The sequence below is a fragment of the Silene latifolia genome, chromosome X, assembly GCF_048544455.1.
Source record: "Silene latifolia isolate original U9 population chromosome X, ASM4854445v1, whole genome shotgun sequence".
NCBI lineage: Eukaryota > Viridiplantae > Streptophyta > Magnoliopsida > Caryophyllales > Caryophyllaceae > Silene > Silene latifolia.
Genome location: NC_133537.1, coordinates 49,748,894 through 49,768,412, shown reverse-complemented (window position 1 = coordinate 49,768,412; position 19,519 = coordinate 49,748,894). Strand labels below are relative to the sequence as shown.

The window sequence follows — 19,519 nt, the reverse complement described above, 5'->3', positions numbered from 1 at the left end:
ACCCCCTTTTAAAACGAACTTTCACTACATATATTCTTGACCCACTCGACTCCTAGCCATCTCCCTCCATAATTCTTTACACATCTCAAGTTGCCACTATCCACATCCTTACTCTCAATCCTTTCATTCTCACGTTCCTTAGACTCACATCATCCCTTGTCCTTATTCACTTACTTTTACATTACTCAACTTACAAACATATCACTCATCTCATCTCACAAAACATGCTCTATGTCTCTATACACCATACCAATCTTCCTTTTCTTTTTCCACTATCTATCACAACACATATAACTCATGTCCTCCAACTGAAGTCCTACTCACTACAGGTGCCACTCACTACACGATAAGATTGGGTAACTTACGTATCAAGACCAACATACATGTAAGACAATGCATAAAGAAGCAAAATAACACCTTTGAATTAAACATACTATGTAACGAAGTCAAAGGGCAAGCATATGACCCAAAACAAGGGTCACTAGATCGAGTACAGGCCACTCGATCGAGTAAGGGACTTACTCGATCGAGTAGGTGAAGATAAGAAGCACGTAAAACAAATCACCAGGGCTACTCGATCGAGTAATTGGGGTCCTCGATCGAGTGCCCCCTTACTCGATCGAGTACCAAGGATACTCGATCGAGTACCCCAATTCTCAAAGATGTCCGTTTTTAAAAACAGTCATAACTCACTCATTACTTGGTCGTTTTGGGTGTGTGACCTATCGTTAGAATCGTAAAAGGACAAGCTATCACCTCCAATTGGAATCACATCAAAATCATTTATACATCTCAAGTTATAACAGTTTAAAGACAACCTCTTTATAATCGAAAAACACAACTACTTGATTTTACTTCCAAACAACTTAAACAACAACCAAGCAAACACAACCAGTCCAAAACTCATAAAACCAGTATTCATAATCATATGTTACTATTTTCAAAAGCCAAGTAACAACATTAATCATGCACATAGATTATTTAACTTGTCAATCACGATTTACCACATGCTCTTATTTTATAACTTCACGTACACAATAACATAATATACGACATGAATTCCCTATTCACATGTTACTAACATAGCAAAAGTAGAAAATCCACTTCCATCACATAAACATGTCCTCCACATGAATTTCATATTCTCATGCAATTCCTTAACTCATCTTTTCAACCAATTCAAAACAACATTATAAACCAACCGTCTTGCAATTCATGTATTCAATCAATGACAATTATAATCATATCATCATTATCCTTCACTACACATCTCACATCCTCCACATGTACACATCCATTGATTCATACAACACCTTACTATATAGATACACAACACACAAAGTATGCACATAGCGATCCCGACTCATATCCCATGTGACCGGTTCAAAATTGTAGGGCGAGTTCGCGACTTTAGGACGTCTCCCAAGTCTTTGCATTAGCTTCTACAACTTCTACCCCGGGTTCATTTTAATTAGACTCCCTAGGTTCATTAGATTCATTGGTTACGAGGTTTCGGGATCGTCGCTCGATACCATTTGTAACACCCCCATACTCCAAGTGCCTTACAGGACCACTCAGGTAGAAGGATGCTACCATCTCGGTTACCCGAGACAATGATAATCATAAGACAATAAAGAAACGTACTTTAAAAGTAAATATAGTTTAAGTGATTACATAATCAAAACCAAAACCGATAAATCAAATACAACATTCTCGGACGGTCTCATCGCTAAGACTATCAAAGCTATAAAGCATCATCGACACAATGGAAGACTTCTAACTGCCACGTGATGACTCATCCCAGCTATCCCATACGCGTCATATCATACTGCTCAATAATCGCTCACCACCCCGAATGGATCACCACAGTTTTAAAACATTTAAACGGGGTCAAGATAAATCACACAACTCAATATATATATCAACAATAAGATAAACAGACAACTTAACCGTCACACACACAACCACACCAATTCCAACAATCTCAATCACCGACATTCCACCGGACCCGCCGCCAGGGGGGACCGCACCGCCCACCAAATCCCCGCTCCACATAGTGAGCGATAACCCTTTAATGTGCACAACCCTTCGTGGGCGGGTTCCACGGAAGAGCGAAACTATGTCGTGAAGCCACTCCCGCAAGTGACCTCACTCGGTAGAGAGCCACGCCTCGCGAACCATAGACAACGATCACAATCACAATCACAACCACAATACAATTACTATATCAAACAACCAATCACAACACATCAACAATCATCCCATTATGGGACTAATACTGAGTAGGAAATCCTACCTGGAATAGCAACACAATCAGACGGTCTCAACAGCTGCATCAAAATTCCACTCCTACGAATCCTCCTCCTAACATATAATCATGCAATTGCTACCAATCAAGAAACATAACAAAAACCCCCAATCCCAAAATTAGGGTTTAACGAAACTTGACGAAATACTATAAAATTGGTATGTAGATCTTACCCTCGACGCAAGGATCACAAAGGTATAAAGAACGATGGAATCCGACCTCTCAAGCTCCGGGATTTGTCAACAACACGGATGAATGCGAAGAACGTAACTTGAATCTCCCTTTTAATGTTATTAGGTTTGTAAAAGTGTATTATGAAAGTGACGGAAAGATTTATATATTAATCCGTGTTATTAACAAAACCCGTCGAATTATCACCCGCTAACCGAGCTACTCGATCGAGTAGCTAAGGTACTCGATCGAGTGCCCCCTTACTCGATCGAGTATCCTAGTTACTCGATCGAGTAACCAACTAGTCAGAAACTATTTTAAAACGCAACTCACCCTTACTCGACAGAGTAAGGCCTACTCGATAGAGTACCCAAAGACTCATAAATACGGAGTATTACATAAGCGAGTGTCTCGTTGACTTCTGCATTGGGGCCTGGGTTGACCGGTATTGGCTCAGTTAAGTACTTGAGCTTACCGTCAGCAATGGCAGCATTCCGTAGTGCCGCCACCCAGTCCGCAAAGTTGGACCCATCATTTTTCAGACGTGTGAACTAATTCATCCGGTCCATGAATACTTTTAGCCCTGGACGCGCGATCAAGTGTGGCACTAGGCATTGGGATTGCGTTATTTCCAGCCATTTCGTTGTGACAAAGATATGAAAAATAATCGTGTTCTACATCATGAGAAGAAGAATAAAAATAATAAGCATGTGCATCGTTTATATTTTTAAGACTAATGAACTACTGTCATAACGCGAAGACTCAAAACATTTATACAATTGACCTCCCTCAAGAATTATATAAATGATCCCAAGACTCAATTCTCTGTAAATTGATAAGCTAACCTTTTAGCTAATTCTACCGTTAGAATTCTTGGTCGATAAATTTATGTAAATTCTATCTTTAGTCCATCATAATCACGAGAAACTCTTCGGACTATGATGTTGAGGTAAACTAAGTCAACACAACTACTTACCCAACGTAGAAGGGGTCATATTATGCCTGCCGACGAAGAAGGGATTCATAGTTGTTTGCCCTTATAAAGACTAATCTCAATTTCCGTTTTAGAGGAAGATCCCATCAACTTTATTTTAATTCATTTTAAGTGAACTAATATCTAGCATGCAAGAATGAATAAACTAAGGTGATGGCTTAAAGACTGTGACATCTGTATGTCCATGAAAACTAACATACAACCTATATGAGTCAACTTTCATGCATTTTAGTAGTAGGTGGTTTGGTTTTAGGCGGAATATGATGCATAAACTATCATGTGAATGAAAAGCAATAAGAATGAAAACGTAAAAACAGTATAAGTCCTAGTGTGGCCTATCCTATCAAAATGAACAATAAATACAAGTTTGGAATCCATCCTTGGACCCGAGAAGCTTGTCTTGATGTTCCATCTTGATCCATGTAGCGGGAGTGAGCTCCAATCTCCATCTTTAGTCTTCTTTTGAAAAATACAATAAATAAAATTTACATAATAAACCTATTTATTACATTCTAATTTCAGAACCCAAAAACTAAAGAAAAATAAAGGAGATTCGAGATCTCATAATTACATTAAAAAATTATGTTTCCTTCATTACGAAAACATAATTTGACTAAGGCCACACTAAGTATTACAACTGATTGCAAAAATACGTAAATTAAATTCATTCAATCGATTCATTCAACAAAATTAAAAGCATCAACTAAAAATAAATTAAACATACATGACACAATTCCTTAATTATGTTGATTAATTTATCCAAACCACCTATTTAAATCAAATTAAGTGACAATTCCTCAATTAATCACATTAATTTCAATCGTAATCCATATTAAACTTGTAATATGAATTCAATCCGTCAAAATTTTAAACTGCTTTGAAATAATTTGGTATCTTTTAATTGTGAACCGTTTCACAATAACTAATTGGCCAAAATCAAAACAAAAACAAATTCCTTTATTTATTTTGTCTCGGCATAAACAAAGAAAAACAAAACAAGCATGTTTCTTATTTTATACACGGTTTTATCTGTAAAAAAACCGAAACAAAAATTTTTTTTTTTAAAATTTTGTCCCCTGTGAACAGTAGCACGTGAACAGTAACAACAAATTTTTTTTTTTCCGGATGCTTTTCCAAAACGGCATAAACAAAACAACCGCAAAAAAACTTTAACCGGTTTTTCCAAAAAAAAAAACAGCAATTTTTTTTATTTTTTTTAATACTGTTCATCCGTGAACAGTACAGAAATAGCAAAAAAAAAATTCACGGTTTTTAAACTAGGACCCTAATGCCTTTTTGATTTCAACTTAATCTGCATTAAATCAAACATGACGATTCCATTTATGTTTTAACTTAATCTGCATCAATTCAAACATCTACCAATTCTTCATATGATAATTTTAACTGATTAAAACAACATTATGAAAAATAAAAATGGAAATCTCGCATCAAAAAGAACAAACACCGGCTGCAAACATTTTTTTTTCAATCGACATTAACAAAAAAAAAAAAAACAGCCGAGCCCTAATTTTTTTTTTCCCGGAAACCCTAAAAGTTTACATACAATTTTTATGAAAATCATCAAAATTAAAATTCGTGGTTTTTGCTCTGATACCACTTGTGGGAAATAATCTGTATACTTCCCTTATTATTAAGGATTATAACGAATATAATGATGACGATCACTAGTCATAAAATTAAAATACATAAACAAAATATAGGATTCAGAAATAACCTTCGGTCCTAGCAAATCCAGCCTAAGAACAATATCAAAGTAGATATTCGCCTATCAGTTGCACCCAAGACGATTTGAGATATGCCCTATTGATAATGCTAGAATCGATCTAAGATTTTCTGTAAAATTTAGTTGTTTTGTGTTTTTCTTATGATGAGAGAGGAGGCTAGGTCAAAAATAATTAGGGTAGAATAATGATCTCCCTTTTTCTTCTTATGGTGACCGAAAAATGGGAGTGAATTAGGGAAATATAATCTTCCCTAATTCGACTCCATTAAGGCGAGCGAGCAGCCTGGTTTGTTTCTTTAGAAGTTTCCTAGAGTGTGTTGTCCCCATTCAGATAACTCTTTGCTAAGAGTGTCAAGTTTATTATTAAGGCTACCAAGAGTCGCAGTCCAAACGTGAGACGTGAGAGGGAGGAAAGTGGGTTCCATTAACTAGTATGACTCAAATTTGAAGGGTTTAGGAACTTTGTCACAAAAGAGTTGGGTTTTGAGGAGGATAGGATAATGGTCAGAGGAGAGGCGAGGGAGGTGGACGAGGTGGGAGCTAGGGTAGGTGTCGAGCCATGCTTGATTAACCTAGGCGCGGTCAAGTGTTTCGAGAATAGGAAAAAATTTCCTACGATTGGTCCAAGTGTACTTAGATCCAGAAAACCCAAGGTCACATAGGGAACAACTATCCATAGTCTCTTTGTATAAATTTGTTCTATGAAGCTTAACCGGGTTCCCTCCAAATTTTTCACTATTACAAACAACTTCATTAAAATCGCCAATGCACAGCCAGGGGAGGTTAATGCTTCCAGCAATATCAGTGAGGTCATTCCACAACAATTTTCGAAATTTGAACTTAGTGCTAGCACATATGGCAGAAAGAAAGTAATTAAAGTTGTTCTCTTTTACCTCGACCATCACATTAAGTGATTGAGCAGTTTTGATGATGGTAGTGACTCCCACATCCGTTGACTTCCACAGTAGAATGATTCCACCGGAGAAGCCAATAGGATCAAGTATCTCAAAGGAATCGAAAGGCAACCCTTTTACAATAGATAAAGTATTCGCATTTGCAACCCGGGTTTCCGTAGAATAACGATACTAGGTTGATGGGTACGGACTAGTTGAAGAAAGTGCCTATTAAAAGAAGGCCTTGCAATGCCTCGACAATTCCAACATAAGATTATCATACCTTCATGAATGAGGAAACTTTCTTCCTACTCCTTTCGAGCAACTGGGGAATCTGCTTCCGTCACTAAGTCGATCATCCACTCTTGATTTTTGCTGTACACGTATCTTTCGGCCGGTTGGATTTCCACCGTGGCTAGGCGGTAGCTGGACTAAACCATGTCTGTCCAGGTTGCCCGCAGGTCTAATTGTGGCAGTTGCTAAAACACTTTAGGAACGAACAATATAACACATAAAATTGATTACGATGTACCAATCTAATGACATAAGGTTAGCAGTAAGTAGAGATGACAGTTGTCCAGGACCCTACCCCAACCCGTTGGGTTTTACCCTAATGGACTTGGTACGGATCTTCTTATTTTAGACCCTTTTGGGTATGGGACTATGCATAAAAAATAGGGTATGGGTATGGATCGAAGATCTGACCGATACCCATACCCTTGGACTCCTAAAAAAAATTACACATATATATTTAGCTTAATCTTTTCAGTTAAAGAATTAATTTGTACTTAAGTTAATCTACATTATAGTTTTCTATCAATCATGTTTCCCTCCCTCAAGATCTATCTTTGTCATCATCTTGGTTAACGTTGGCATTCATAATCAACATCATGAGTGGTTTTAAATTACGTGTATGGTGTTTTGATATATTGTGAACTAGGTTTGTGACCCGTGAGATTCACGGGTTTATCTGTTTTAGTTTTGTTTCTTTTATCGTATTGTTTATATTTGTCTGAGCAATTAATTGATCCATTTAAAAAATATAGTCTTGAAATACATAAAAGTTAGTTGGTTAATGCCTTATTTCTTTGACAATTTTGGTTTATTTTCAAAACTATATAATGTATTTTAGTTGTTATTTTGATTTATACTAAAAACACGTGGTTTTAAAAAAAGTTCCTTTCATTGAGTTCCATTCATGACACCATGTACAAAAAATTAAATGCTTAAGGTTGCTTTTTGATTAGATTGTATAAATTTTGTACTAAATTTTCTATGTAAAAGTTTGAACGTCACTTTGTCTTCCGGCAAATAAAGTTAGTAAGTAAAGACGAAAGTGCAAATTAATGCATAATGTTGAATTATTTCTCTTTTTTTTCCTTCTTTTTTTGAGAATAATAAATTTCACAATGTAGGAAGCTTAAAACATATAGAATTATAAGGTTTTTTATCTTCTCAATATTTTAATTCTCATAAATCATATAGTAGCATAGTTATGAACCTTAATAAATGCTAGTCTTACTATATCATCTATAACAATTTGTCAAAAATTCTAAATTTTATATTTTTGCATAAATGATATAATGAGTTAAATAATAGACAACTACAAATCTCATTGCAATCTCTTATGTGGTATAAGACATATGTATTAGATAATATGACATGTACGCATAAATATTAGATAATAATTTACATTTAGCCATTATCTATGTCAACAAAATTTTTTTGTCCAACTTGTTAATAAGATTGAGATCCTCGCAACTCCAAGTTCATTCTATGAGAGCTATTTTTCAAAGGAAAAATTATGAATAAAAAAAGAAACACATACCCAAATAAAAACATACATTTGAAAGTTTCTGAAATACTAAATTTTATTTATGAACGAAAAACAATTAGTCATTCACATTCATGTAGTCAATTTTGTAGTTAGTTTATAACTTAGTATTGAGTGGAATGTAGGGAATATTTGTTTAAGCAATTCTAGTCTTTCTCTTCTTCAAATAGTCTTCTTTCTCCAATGAACTATCCCTAAAAAAATATCCACTGAGGGATTAATAAAAAACAAAATGGTGGAATTTCATTTATGTAATATTAACCTTATCGTTATTAATTTAAGTTTTCCTTTAAATAATGTAAGAAATAGGGTATTGAATCATAAAGATGTAAGTATATTTACCTATGAATAACACAACTCCACAAATCTTGATAGCTCCCAAATGAGAACAAAACAAGATATATGTGAAGGTTTAAAATGTGAAGATTACTTCATAACCAATGGAACTTAAAAATAATAAATAAATTATTAATTTAAAATCTTAGTACACTTATCTTGATGTTGATACAATGATAAAAAAGATTATTGACACATATATATAATTCTTTTGGCGATGGGGTAAAAAAATATTCGCTTCAATTTCGGCTCACAAATGTTGCCTTCTATCAAACATTTATAGCCAAATGAGGATGCGTTTTATGACTTTTGGGTTTTTTTATTATTACTAAATTTAATATATTCAGAAATATTTATTAATGTTTTATGATTTTGAGCATTGATTTTCATTATTAGCAAATTTAATATAAACATAAATAAAGAGTAATGAGAAATGAAATATAAAAGGTTCACTTTTTTTTTTTTTTTTTTTTTTTTTTTTTTTTTTTTTTTTTTTTTTTTTACAAAATGCACATTGCATGAGAATTGTTTAGGGAGTTATCTTACGAACTAAAAAATAGTAGATATTTTGTCTTCCCTTTTATTTATAATTCATATTTATAGATTTACAAATGTATTCAATTTAATGAAATTGAGCAAGTTTATTGCAATAATATTTAAGAAGGAGTTGCACATATAAATAATATAAAATTAGAGTGATTTAAATTTTTATTTTTCGTTTAACCAATTTTAGTTTTAAAAATTAAAATGTCAATGTTTAATGTTAAGTATGTTATTATTTGCCCTTAATATTTACAAATTCTTTATTATTTCATAAACGGCGCAAAATTAGAATAAACGTTGAAAGTTAAAATTTAGTATGAATTTTGATTTTTAATTGTTTTCTAATTTATATAGAAATTAAAAAGGTCAAAATTTAATGTTTGTTACACTAATTTATTTTTTTATGTAAATATTTTTTAATTTGTGTATCGTTTTAAGTGAATCATTATACGAACATAAATTATCATCTTAATTAAACAAGTCATATTATATGGAGGATTGGTGACGTGGAATTTTGGTAATGCAAGGTGGCATTTAGTAATGCGAAGTCACATTGTCTACGTGGCTTTTAAGGTTTACCCTTTTAATAATATTTATAGATAGATGTAAACGTGAAAGATTTTATTGTTTGCCTTTCTTGTTACACTTTCAATAAACTTCATGATATTTTAAACTAAATCGTACATATTAAGTTAAATGCACGGTAAATTAAGCGAGATCAAACCCATGGGTAAACCTAGACCCTACCCAGACTCTTTAGGGTCTGGTATTGGTCTATCATGAAAATACTGGTATGGGTATGGGTCTTGTAGGACCATATTCATCGCCGTCCCTAGCAGTAAGTCTCTCTTAAGACGACACTATCTGTCTTAAATTTAAATAGACGATTGCATAGCACTTGTGTAAATAAGAATGCATAGATAAAAGCAATATATTTAAATTATATAAGTGGTGTGCATGGGTGGAACTAGGGCCTGGCTATCTACTTGGGCCTTAGCCCAAGATGATTTGGATAAATAAAATTTTATGTATAAACAATTGTAGCAAATGTGGGATGGTTTAAAGTGCAACCCCAATGTCAGCTATTTATGTTTTTTTTTTTCAATTAACAGCCCATTGCTATTCATCTTTCTCCTTTTTTTTTGTTATTTTGCTTTCGGATTTAATATGTCTTCTAAAGTCTAACTCTATTATTTATTAACTAAAATCTGAGTATTCTTATTTATTTTCTTCTCACAACCTTTATTACTGCTTATAAGGTTTTTCATAAAGACATTTTTCCGAGAGTTATATGCAAATTTTATAAATTAATTTTTTTTTACAACAATAAAATTTGGAATAATATGGAAATGATGACCTAACTCCTAAATTGGAATTGAGTGTGAATCGCTCAAATATAAGGTCTCTTTAAGTTGCATACTAAAAAGACTTTTCTTTTACGAACTTTTTGGATTAATTTTTAGTTGAAAGATCAAGGAGACAAGGACCATAGGATGAGCCTATTAAAAAAAAATTATCAAATTGTTATATCTTTAAATTTAGGCCTAGATACATTTAGTTTTTGGTTTCACCACTGGTGATGTGATATTTAATCCGTTTTAAGCTTAAGACGGATAATGTCCGTTTTAAATGAGAATATTGTAAGGGTATTTATTTAGTAAGTGGAATATGCCCCTTTAAATAGAGGGTAGATACTAAGCAAATCAGGTATTCAGAATCTACATCATTACAATTTTCTAGACTACTCATTTTATACAAAATTATGGTTTGGTTAGGAATACAACAAATTTGCGTAGCTCTGAGTGTTATTTACGTACTTTTCACATGCTACGTTAAAAGAAGAAAAATGGTTTGGATTTGGTCAGTAGCCACTGATTCAACACCATGGATTCTAATTAACATTAATCGGTTTCATGATGTTGCTATAGACCTTATGCAACGCAAAAATGGCACCTACACCAGTCTGGGTTCATGGTTCGGGTCCACCGACTATGTTGCGACAGTGAACCCGGCAAACATCCACTATATGACTACTACCAATTTCCAAAATTATCCAAAAGGGGATGAATATCGCAAGATATTTGAAGTCATGGGGTATGCCCTATTCAATAGTGATGACGAGGAATGGAAGCAACATCGACGATTGGTTCACACGTCGATGAAGAGTCCAAAGTTCCAAAATTATTCAATTGAGACGGCCTATGCAAAGCTGGACCAAACGCTTGTTCCGTTACTAAAGCATGCGTCCGAACACAACGACCGTGTGTTGGACATGCAAGATTCGTTTCAACGATTTGCCTTAGACGTTGTGTGCATGTCTGTGACGGGTCATGATCCAGAGTCTCTTGCTATTGATTCGCCAAACGTGCCTTTCTTGGGCGCGTTGACTGATTTCGAAGGAGGCATCGTTTACCGCATTGCCTTTCCTGAGTTGTTATGGAAGTTACAGTTGCTACTAGGAGTTGGGCCCGAGAATAAATTGAACCACGCTCGTAAGGTCATTAACAGTTATATTTCCAACATCGTGTCCAAGAAACGACACGAGGTGGTAACCATGTACGGTGGTAACACCCTCATGGATGATGATAATGATGACAATGATCAAAGTGTTGATTTCTTGACAATACTGATGCAAGTTGTCATGAAAGACGGTTTCACACAAATTACTGATATTAACGACAAAGTTTTTTTCCATGACACAACCTTACAACAGCTTATTGCAGGTCGAGATACTAGCAGCTCAGCTTTGACTTGGTTCATTTGGCTAATGGTGACCCACCCGGAGGTCGAACAAAAAATAAGGAATGAAATTAACGTTAAAACTCCGGGTGCAAAAATCAAAGAATGGAGAGTCTTTAACCATGACGAGAACAACAACCTGGTTTACCTCCACGCGGCCTTAATCGAGTCCATGAGGCTATACCCGCCGGTTCCATTCCAATACAAGTCATCCCGCCAACCCGATACTCTACCTAGCGGGCACCAGGTACACCCCAAGACGAAAATATTGATTCCATTATACGCGATGGCGAGAATGAAGTCGATAGGGGGATAGAATTGCTCCGAGTTCAATCCGGAAAGATGGATTTCCGATCGAGGTACGATTAAGCATGAGCCATCAAGCAAGTACTTTATTTTCTATGCGGGTCCAAGAAGTTGCTTAGGGAAAGATTCGGCTATGACCCAAATGAAAATGGTTGCAGCCACATTGGTCCATAATTTCCGGTTCGAGCTTGTTAAAGGTCAGATAATTGAACCGTATGTGTCCATGATTTTGCACGTGAAGCATGGATTGAAGGTAAAAGTTCATAGTAGATGGGCATGACGCTAAGAATGTAGAGAAACGTCGAAGTTACATTTATCAAAAATCAAGTAATAAATAACGTCACGTTATTCTTGTACGTCCGTCCGTCCGTGCACTACTTCTGAGGTTCCTTACGACTTAAGTAGGCAATTGACTACTTGAGAGGATAATAATGAAAAGACGTTATCAACTATCCTTGAGTTTTAATTATTTTTATAGATATTCTCCTACTTGTGTTTTGAAAATCTCATATGCATACGATCAAAATATATATAATATGGTTTGTGTTGAATTTATTACTTTTTTTATTTATTAGTTACTGAAAATTTGAAGTTTTATCTAATGTTTCTATTACGAAGTCCAAACAAGCACACCAAGCCCACACTCTTGATCCTCTTTCAACGGACTGATTTCAAAACTATCAGTCCACTTGATATGCTTCCAACGGCACTCCACTGATCAATCACACACACAAGGCAAATATATCTCTTTGCCTATTATAGTTTAGTTGTTGAATATTTATTCCATGTTTATAGTTGTCCCCTAATCATATAAATAACATAGCTTTGTAATCATACAGTCAAGATAATCAATCAATAATATATCATTCCTGAGATTACACACTTCTAATATGGTATCAGCCAGTTTTGATTCCTTTTAATCTTCATCTTCTTCGTTTTCCCCCTGTTTTTTTCCGATCTCGAACTCGATAAATTATGACGAACTCCGAAAACACTCAAGTCATTGATCCTACCCCGAAACCCCTACCCTATACCTATGTTCCTGTCGAGAATTCCAGTACCAATATCACTCAAATTGCCTTCAATGGAGCCAATTTCGACGAATGGTCTCGTGGACTCACCCTTGCTCTTCTCGCCAAGGGAAATCCGACGGTACCATTCCAAAACCTGCTACTAATGCTGCTGATTTTGAATCATGGCGATCTCAAAATTCTCTTGTTACCGCGTGGATCTATAATTCCCTCGACTCCACCATTAGAAGAACAATTTCATATCGTCCCGAAGCAAAACTGATGTGGGTCGACATCCGCAACCGTTTCTGCCAGAATAACGATAGACACATTTTTCGATTGCAAGCAGAATTGGTCTCGTGTCGACAGGGCCCACCGGAAACTCTTACCAATTACAATGGTCGTCTCACGAAACTATGAGACGATATTCAAGAAGCCAATCCTGTTCCGCCTTGCACATGTAACCCGTGCACATGTATTCTGGTGAGTCTTCTCGACACTCGACGTGACAAGCAGCGCGTTCGTGATTTTCTTATGGGCTTAGATGACCGTTATGATAATGCTCGTTCTCAGTTACTCGGTATTTCTCCTTTACCTGCTCTTGATTTTTCTTATAATAGACTCCTTCAAGAGGAGGGAATGCGTAATTTTTCTGCTCATAAGATCGAACCCAAACCCGATACAATAGCTTTTGCTACCCGAACCACCAATAACTCTTGGCCTGCCGGAGAGGGAGGGGACCATTCTCGCCCCATCGACCCTACCAGGCCCTACTGTATTTCCTGTCGAAGGTCAGGTCACCTATACCCTGTCTGTTATCGTGTTACGGACGAGTTTCCCGAGTGGTGGGGAGACCGTCCTAGAGATCGTATTTATATTAATGAAGCCGATATGAGTCCTACTGTCGTTCCTGATATTCAAGGCTGAACCAACTATGACCGTAAGAAAAAGGGTCACAGTACTACTCCCCGAGCCCATCTTGTCACAACGCAATAGCCGCAACAACCGTCTGCAAACGGGGCTGCCAGTAGCGGGAACACGGCTCAGGCGAACTTACTGACCGCACCACCGCCATCTATTCCAGACCCTGGTCAGTCTTCTCAATTTGATCAGATTGATTTTAATACCTTACTCCGGCCCAACTCGATGAAGTTCACAAACTGTGGCAAGCTCGCCAGCCCGGACCATCTTCAACGACTCGTCTAAGCGGTAAACCCTTATCTTTCTCTTGGATCATTGACACGGGAGCATCCCGTCACATGTCGGGTTGTCTATCTCATTTTAAAAATATTCGATCAATAAGTCCATTATCTGTTGGACTTCCGAATGGCAAACTAGGCCATGCCACGCAATGTGGCGACGTACATTTTCCGGCCAAATTAGTTTTACGCAATGTTTTATATTTGGAAAAATTAAATTGCAATCTCATTTCCGCCTCCTCTATTTTACCTAACTCATCATTAACCATCCAATTTTCTCATCTTTTGTGTTTTATTCAGGACCGTTTTTCGAAGATGATGATTGGTGCGGGTGAACAAGTCGAGGAGCTATATTATTTGACGGAAGTTCCTGACCCCAAAGCTCATGTGTTTACTACTGCTGTCCCTGACACAAACGAACTCTGGCATCGGAGGTTGGGGCATCCCTCCTCAACTATTTCTCGTTTTTTACCTTTTTCAAAAACATTAAATCCTCTTTCCATAGAAAAAACTGTGATATTTGCTTCCGAGCTAAGCAAACTCGGGAACCGTTTCCTTTAAGTTTGAATAATGCTGACACTATTTTTGGTTTAATTCATGTTGATTTATGGGGTCCATACTCCGAACATGCATCATGTGGGTCACAATATTTTTTAACTATTGTCGACGATTTTTCACGCTCCACATGGGTCTATTTCCTTCGTCGGAGAAGTGACACATGAACGACTATTAAATTGTTTTGCTTACGTCGAGCGACAATTTAATAAGAAAATAAAAACATTACGAAGCGACAATGGGAACGAATTTACAAGCTTTCATAATTTTTTTCTCGAAAATGGCATACTTTTTCAACACTCTAATATCGATACTCCTCAACAAAACGCCCGAGTCGAAAGAAAACACCGTCATATTTTAAATGTCGCTCGCGCTCTTTTATTTCAAGCTAATTTAACAATAAATTTTTTGGGGGACAACATTCTTACCGCCGTCTACCTAATTTATCGTACCCCAAGCACTATTCATCACGGGAAAACTCCGTATGAAATCGTTTTTAACAAACCTCCTCTGATGGGCCATATTCGCACATTTGGCTCTGCTACGCGAAACAAGTTAATTGTTCACGAGACAAATTTGCCTCACGAAGCAGCAAATGCATTTTTATTGGGTATCCTCTTGGAAAGAAGGGGTGGCGGGTTTACGACCTTGAAACAGGCACACCTTTTGCTCCCGAGATGTTAAATTTATCGAGCATGACTTCCCTTACAAATCACAAACCAATCACAACATACCACACACAACCCCACCGTTCTTTGACGAAGACACCCCTCTGATCTCCATACCTATTCACCACGACATGAACCCCTCATCTTCGGCTTCTGTCGACACTTCATCCACCGAAACACCAACGACCTCCACAATAAACACCACACCCGCCGGCACACCCAATGAGCCAACCGAACCCCCTCTCCCCTCAGATTCCCCTAACCCAAGCCCACCTAGCCCACCACCCATGGGTAAAGGGCAGCGTATAAAAATTCTGAATTCCCGTCATAAGGATTTCGTTAAAACAACGAAACGCCCCTCGACACAAGCTCTCACCACCTCGACATAATCTTCAGGTACACAATACCCAATTTCCCACTTTATTGCTTACGATAAATTTTCTCCAAACTATAAATGTTTTCTGTCGGACGTGACTAAAACCCACAAGCCTAGTACGTTTAATGAAGCAATGCAGGCACAACAATGGTGGGATGCAGTGAAGAGCGAAATTGACGCCCTCGAAAGAAATGCCACTTGGACCCTCGAAGACCTGCCACCTAACAAAAAGGCTATCGAGTCCAAATGGGTATATATGATTAAATACCACGCATATGGTACAATTGAGCGCTACAAGGCTCGATTGGTGCTCATGGGAAATCGTCAAGTCGAAGGAGTTGACTATAATGAGACCTTTGCTCCGACTGTTAAAATGGTGACAGTTCGCACCCTCCTTGCAATTGCAGCTGCCAAACGTTGGGACATCCATCAAATGGATGTCCACAACGCCTTTCTCCATGGCGACCTTCATGAAGAAGTATACATGAAACCTTTACCTAGGTTCTCCTCCACGACAAATGGTAAGATTTGCAGGTTAAGAAAATCTCTATATGGTCTTCGTCAGGCCCCGCGCTATTGGTATGCCAAACTCGCTTCCGCTCTTAAATCCTATGGCTTCCAACAATGCCCCTACGACCATTCTCTTTTTTCATTTACTTAAGACACAACCAAGATTCATGTTTTAGTATATGTCGACGACCTAGTCATTTGTGGAAACACCGCATCCAAAATTGAACATTATAAAACATATTTAAGCCATTGTTTTCACATGAAAGACCTTGGCCCACTAAAATACTTTCTGAGGCTCGAAATAGCCCGAAACACCACCGACCTCTTTATTTTACAAACGAAATACACTCTTAACATTTTGAGCGAAACCGGGCTTCTAAGCTCCAAGCCCACGACCATTCCGATGGAACCCAATCACCGTCTTGGAGTATCCACCTCACCCGTCATAACGGACCCCCAGCCATACCGTCGTTTAGTCGGTCGACTTGTCTACCTCACAATTACTCGACCCGAACTAATTTACTCCGTTCATACTCTTGCTCAATTTATGAATGCTCCACGGCTTGACCATTGGCAAGCTGCTTTACAAGTTATTCGATATCTTAAAAATAGCCCAGGTCAGGGCTTACTCTTCAAGACAACGGATGCCCTATGCTTACACGCGTATTGTGACGCGGACTACGCCAGCTGCCCTACAACACGCCGTTCGCTCTCCGCTTACATCGTTTTCCTAGGTGGCTCACCAATTTCATGGAAAACCAAGAAGCAAAACACGGTTTCCAAATCGTCCGCCGAATCCGAGTACAAAGCTATTGCCTACACGGTTTGCGAATTAAAGTGGCTCAAAGGCCTACTACACTTTCTCGGGATCAAACATGATAAGCCGATTGAGCTCTAATGCGAGAGTCAATCCGCACTCCATATTGCCCGCAACCCGGTCTTTCATGAACGAACTAAACATATTGAGGTTGATTGTCACTTTATCCGGGACGAGATTACAAATGGGACCATTCGACCAAGCTACATTCACACTAAAAGTCAATTAGCTGACATCTTTACCAAGGCACTTGGTCGGATACCCTTTGATGACCTGCTCTCCAAGCTGGGCGTTTCGACCCTGCACGCACCAGCTTGAGGAGAGGTATTACGAAGCCCAACTAAGCACACCAAGCCCACACTCTTGATCCTCTTCCAACGGACTGATTTCCAAAATATCAGTCCACTTGATATGCTTCCAACGACACTCCACTGATCAATCACACACACAAGGCAAATATATCTCTTTGCCTATTATAGTTTATTTGTTGAATATTTATTCCATGTTTATAGTTGTCCCCTAATCATATAAATAGCATAACATTATAATTATACAGTCAAGATAATCAATAATATATCATTCCTGAGATTACACACTTCTAATAGTTTCATTTATGTCATTAGAATTTTTATACAAGAGTAACTATCGATTGCACCCCCGCTTAATCCACTTTTTTAAAATTACTCCCACGTTAATTTTAATTTTAATTTTTTTAATTACACCCAAATTAATAGCTCAAGCTATATTTTCCACCAAAAGCTATTTTCAGGTGAAAAATGACCAGTTTGCCCCTGCGTGTATAAGTCTCAATTTTACTTTGACTCTTCATTTACTTGCCCTATTTACTTGCACAATTTCACTGTTTAACCTAATTTCTCCCATAAAAATTCCCCCAAATATTGCCCCTAAAAATTCACCCAAATTTTATCTTAATGTAAAATAAAAATATTCCCTCTTACATATATTTTACAAATGGTATAATTTTAATGAATGGGAGGGAGTTATGTTTATGCTCGTTGATGATTGATGGTTTCATAGGATATTAGAATTGATAAACATGATCGTATAATGAATACTATGGCATCAGTTGAGCCACACGAGTTACTAAAATGGAAGGGGTGAGGTCGCTAAGTATGAGTGTGGTGATTGCCCGACACTGGCCGAGAAGTATGACGGGACGGGTGAACCGACTCAGCTATTGGAGTGGTTAAGGGAGTTGAAAAGTTGTTTCAAAAAAAAATAAACTGCCCTGATAGGATGAAGGTAGCTTAAGCTGCAAATTGTTTAGGAGGATGAGCTAATCAATGGTGGTATAATAAGTAGCAAAAATAATTGTGTTACCTTGAGGATGAGGAACACAATGAAGAAAATTAAATTGGGGAATGAATGAGAGAGAAGGATAAAGAAGGGAATGAATGAGGGAGAAGGATGAACACATATATATGCTTTGTAAAGGAAAGAAGGGTAAAATCGTCATAATAAACAAAAAAAATTGAAATTTGACGGAAATTTGGTCTGAATCTGGTACTGGGGGCAAAATATAGCCTAAGCTATTAATTTGGGTGTAATTTTAAAAAAAAAAAATTGACGTGGGAGTAATTTTAAAAAAGTTGATTAATTGATAATTTACTCTTTATAAAAGGCTTTTGAAGATTGAATAAATTAATGTGAATTGAAGGAATTTGGGTGGATGATGGAGTTTGATTTTTTTTTTCTTTTTTTTTTTTTTTTACTGTTATCCGTTATATGAAAGTACTATATATATAAAGAAGCGGGCTTTTCTGAGAAGGAATTCGGGTGGATGATGGGTTACTATATATTAAACAAATTTTCACTTTAGAAGGAAACTATCCGTGTAAAGCTGTAGACGGATAGGGTCCCTCTCGCAAAATGAGAGTGGATAGTGCAAGTGGATGGGAAATGTATACCCCCACTTGCCCTCCCACTTTGCATTTTATGAGAGGGACACTATCTGTCAACAACTTTAGACGGATAGCGTCTGTCTACAATGAGACGGATTATTTGTATTATTGTATTTCCATATTATAGGCTCCTTGTAAACTATAAATACGTTGTAATTCTTTGCTAATGAAATTAAGCTTTCTATAGTTATTCTTCTTCTCTTATATGGTATCGAGCCAAAACGATCTCAAAATCCTCTCAATGGCCGGCCAAAGCTCTTCAATTCCCAACCCTCATGAACCTAATTAATGTTCCCTTTCTCATCCTTAATCTCACATAATGCACACAACTCACACCCATGGCTTTTCCGGTTATTGAGGAAAAAGCAATATACTTACAATGTCGAATTCGAATCAACTAAGATGGAAATAAAGTATTGGGTCGAACTCTTCTTTGGTGTCAAGGTAATAGTTATAAATAGTCATCGACTCCTCCGAAAGGGTAGAAGAATGGGACCTATTATGGAACATACAATGCATTACACACGTATGATCATTACGCTTCAATTGGGTTATTCTATTCCACCTCTTAGAAAGAAAATAACTTCAATAAAA

The 19,519-nt window shown here is 36.9% G+C and overlaps 1 protein-coding gene across 1 annotated transcript; it reads left to right on the top strand.

Annotated features, from left to right (window-relative positions):
• Nucleotides 1–10,669: 10,669 nt before the first annotated feature.
• Nucleotides 10,670–11,301, top strand: LOC141617347 (alkane hydroxylase MAH1-like). The gene is made up of 2 exons (XM_074434534.1): nt 10,670–11,225; nt 11,273–11,301. Exons 1-2 carry the CDS (start codon nt 10,670–10,672, stop codon nt 11,299–11,301), a joined length of 585 nt encoding a protein of 194 aa, XP_074290635.1.
• Nucleotides 11,302–19,519: the final 8,218 nt, after the last annotated feature.

Excerpts from the sequence above, each read along its gene's own strand:
- LOC141617347 (XM_074434534.1), top strand. The coding sequence starts at position 10,670 with ATGGTTTGGATTTGGTCAGTAGCCACTGATTCAACACCATGGATTCTA. Across the intron at positions 11,226-11,272 it reads GTTGACTGATTTCGAAGGAG|TTGCTACTAGGAGTTGGGCC; the intron begins GCATCGTTTACC and ends TGGAAGTTACAG.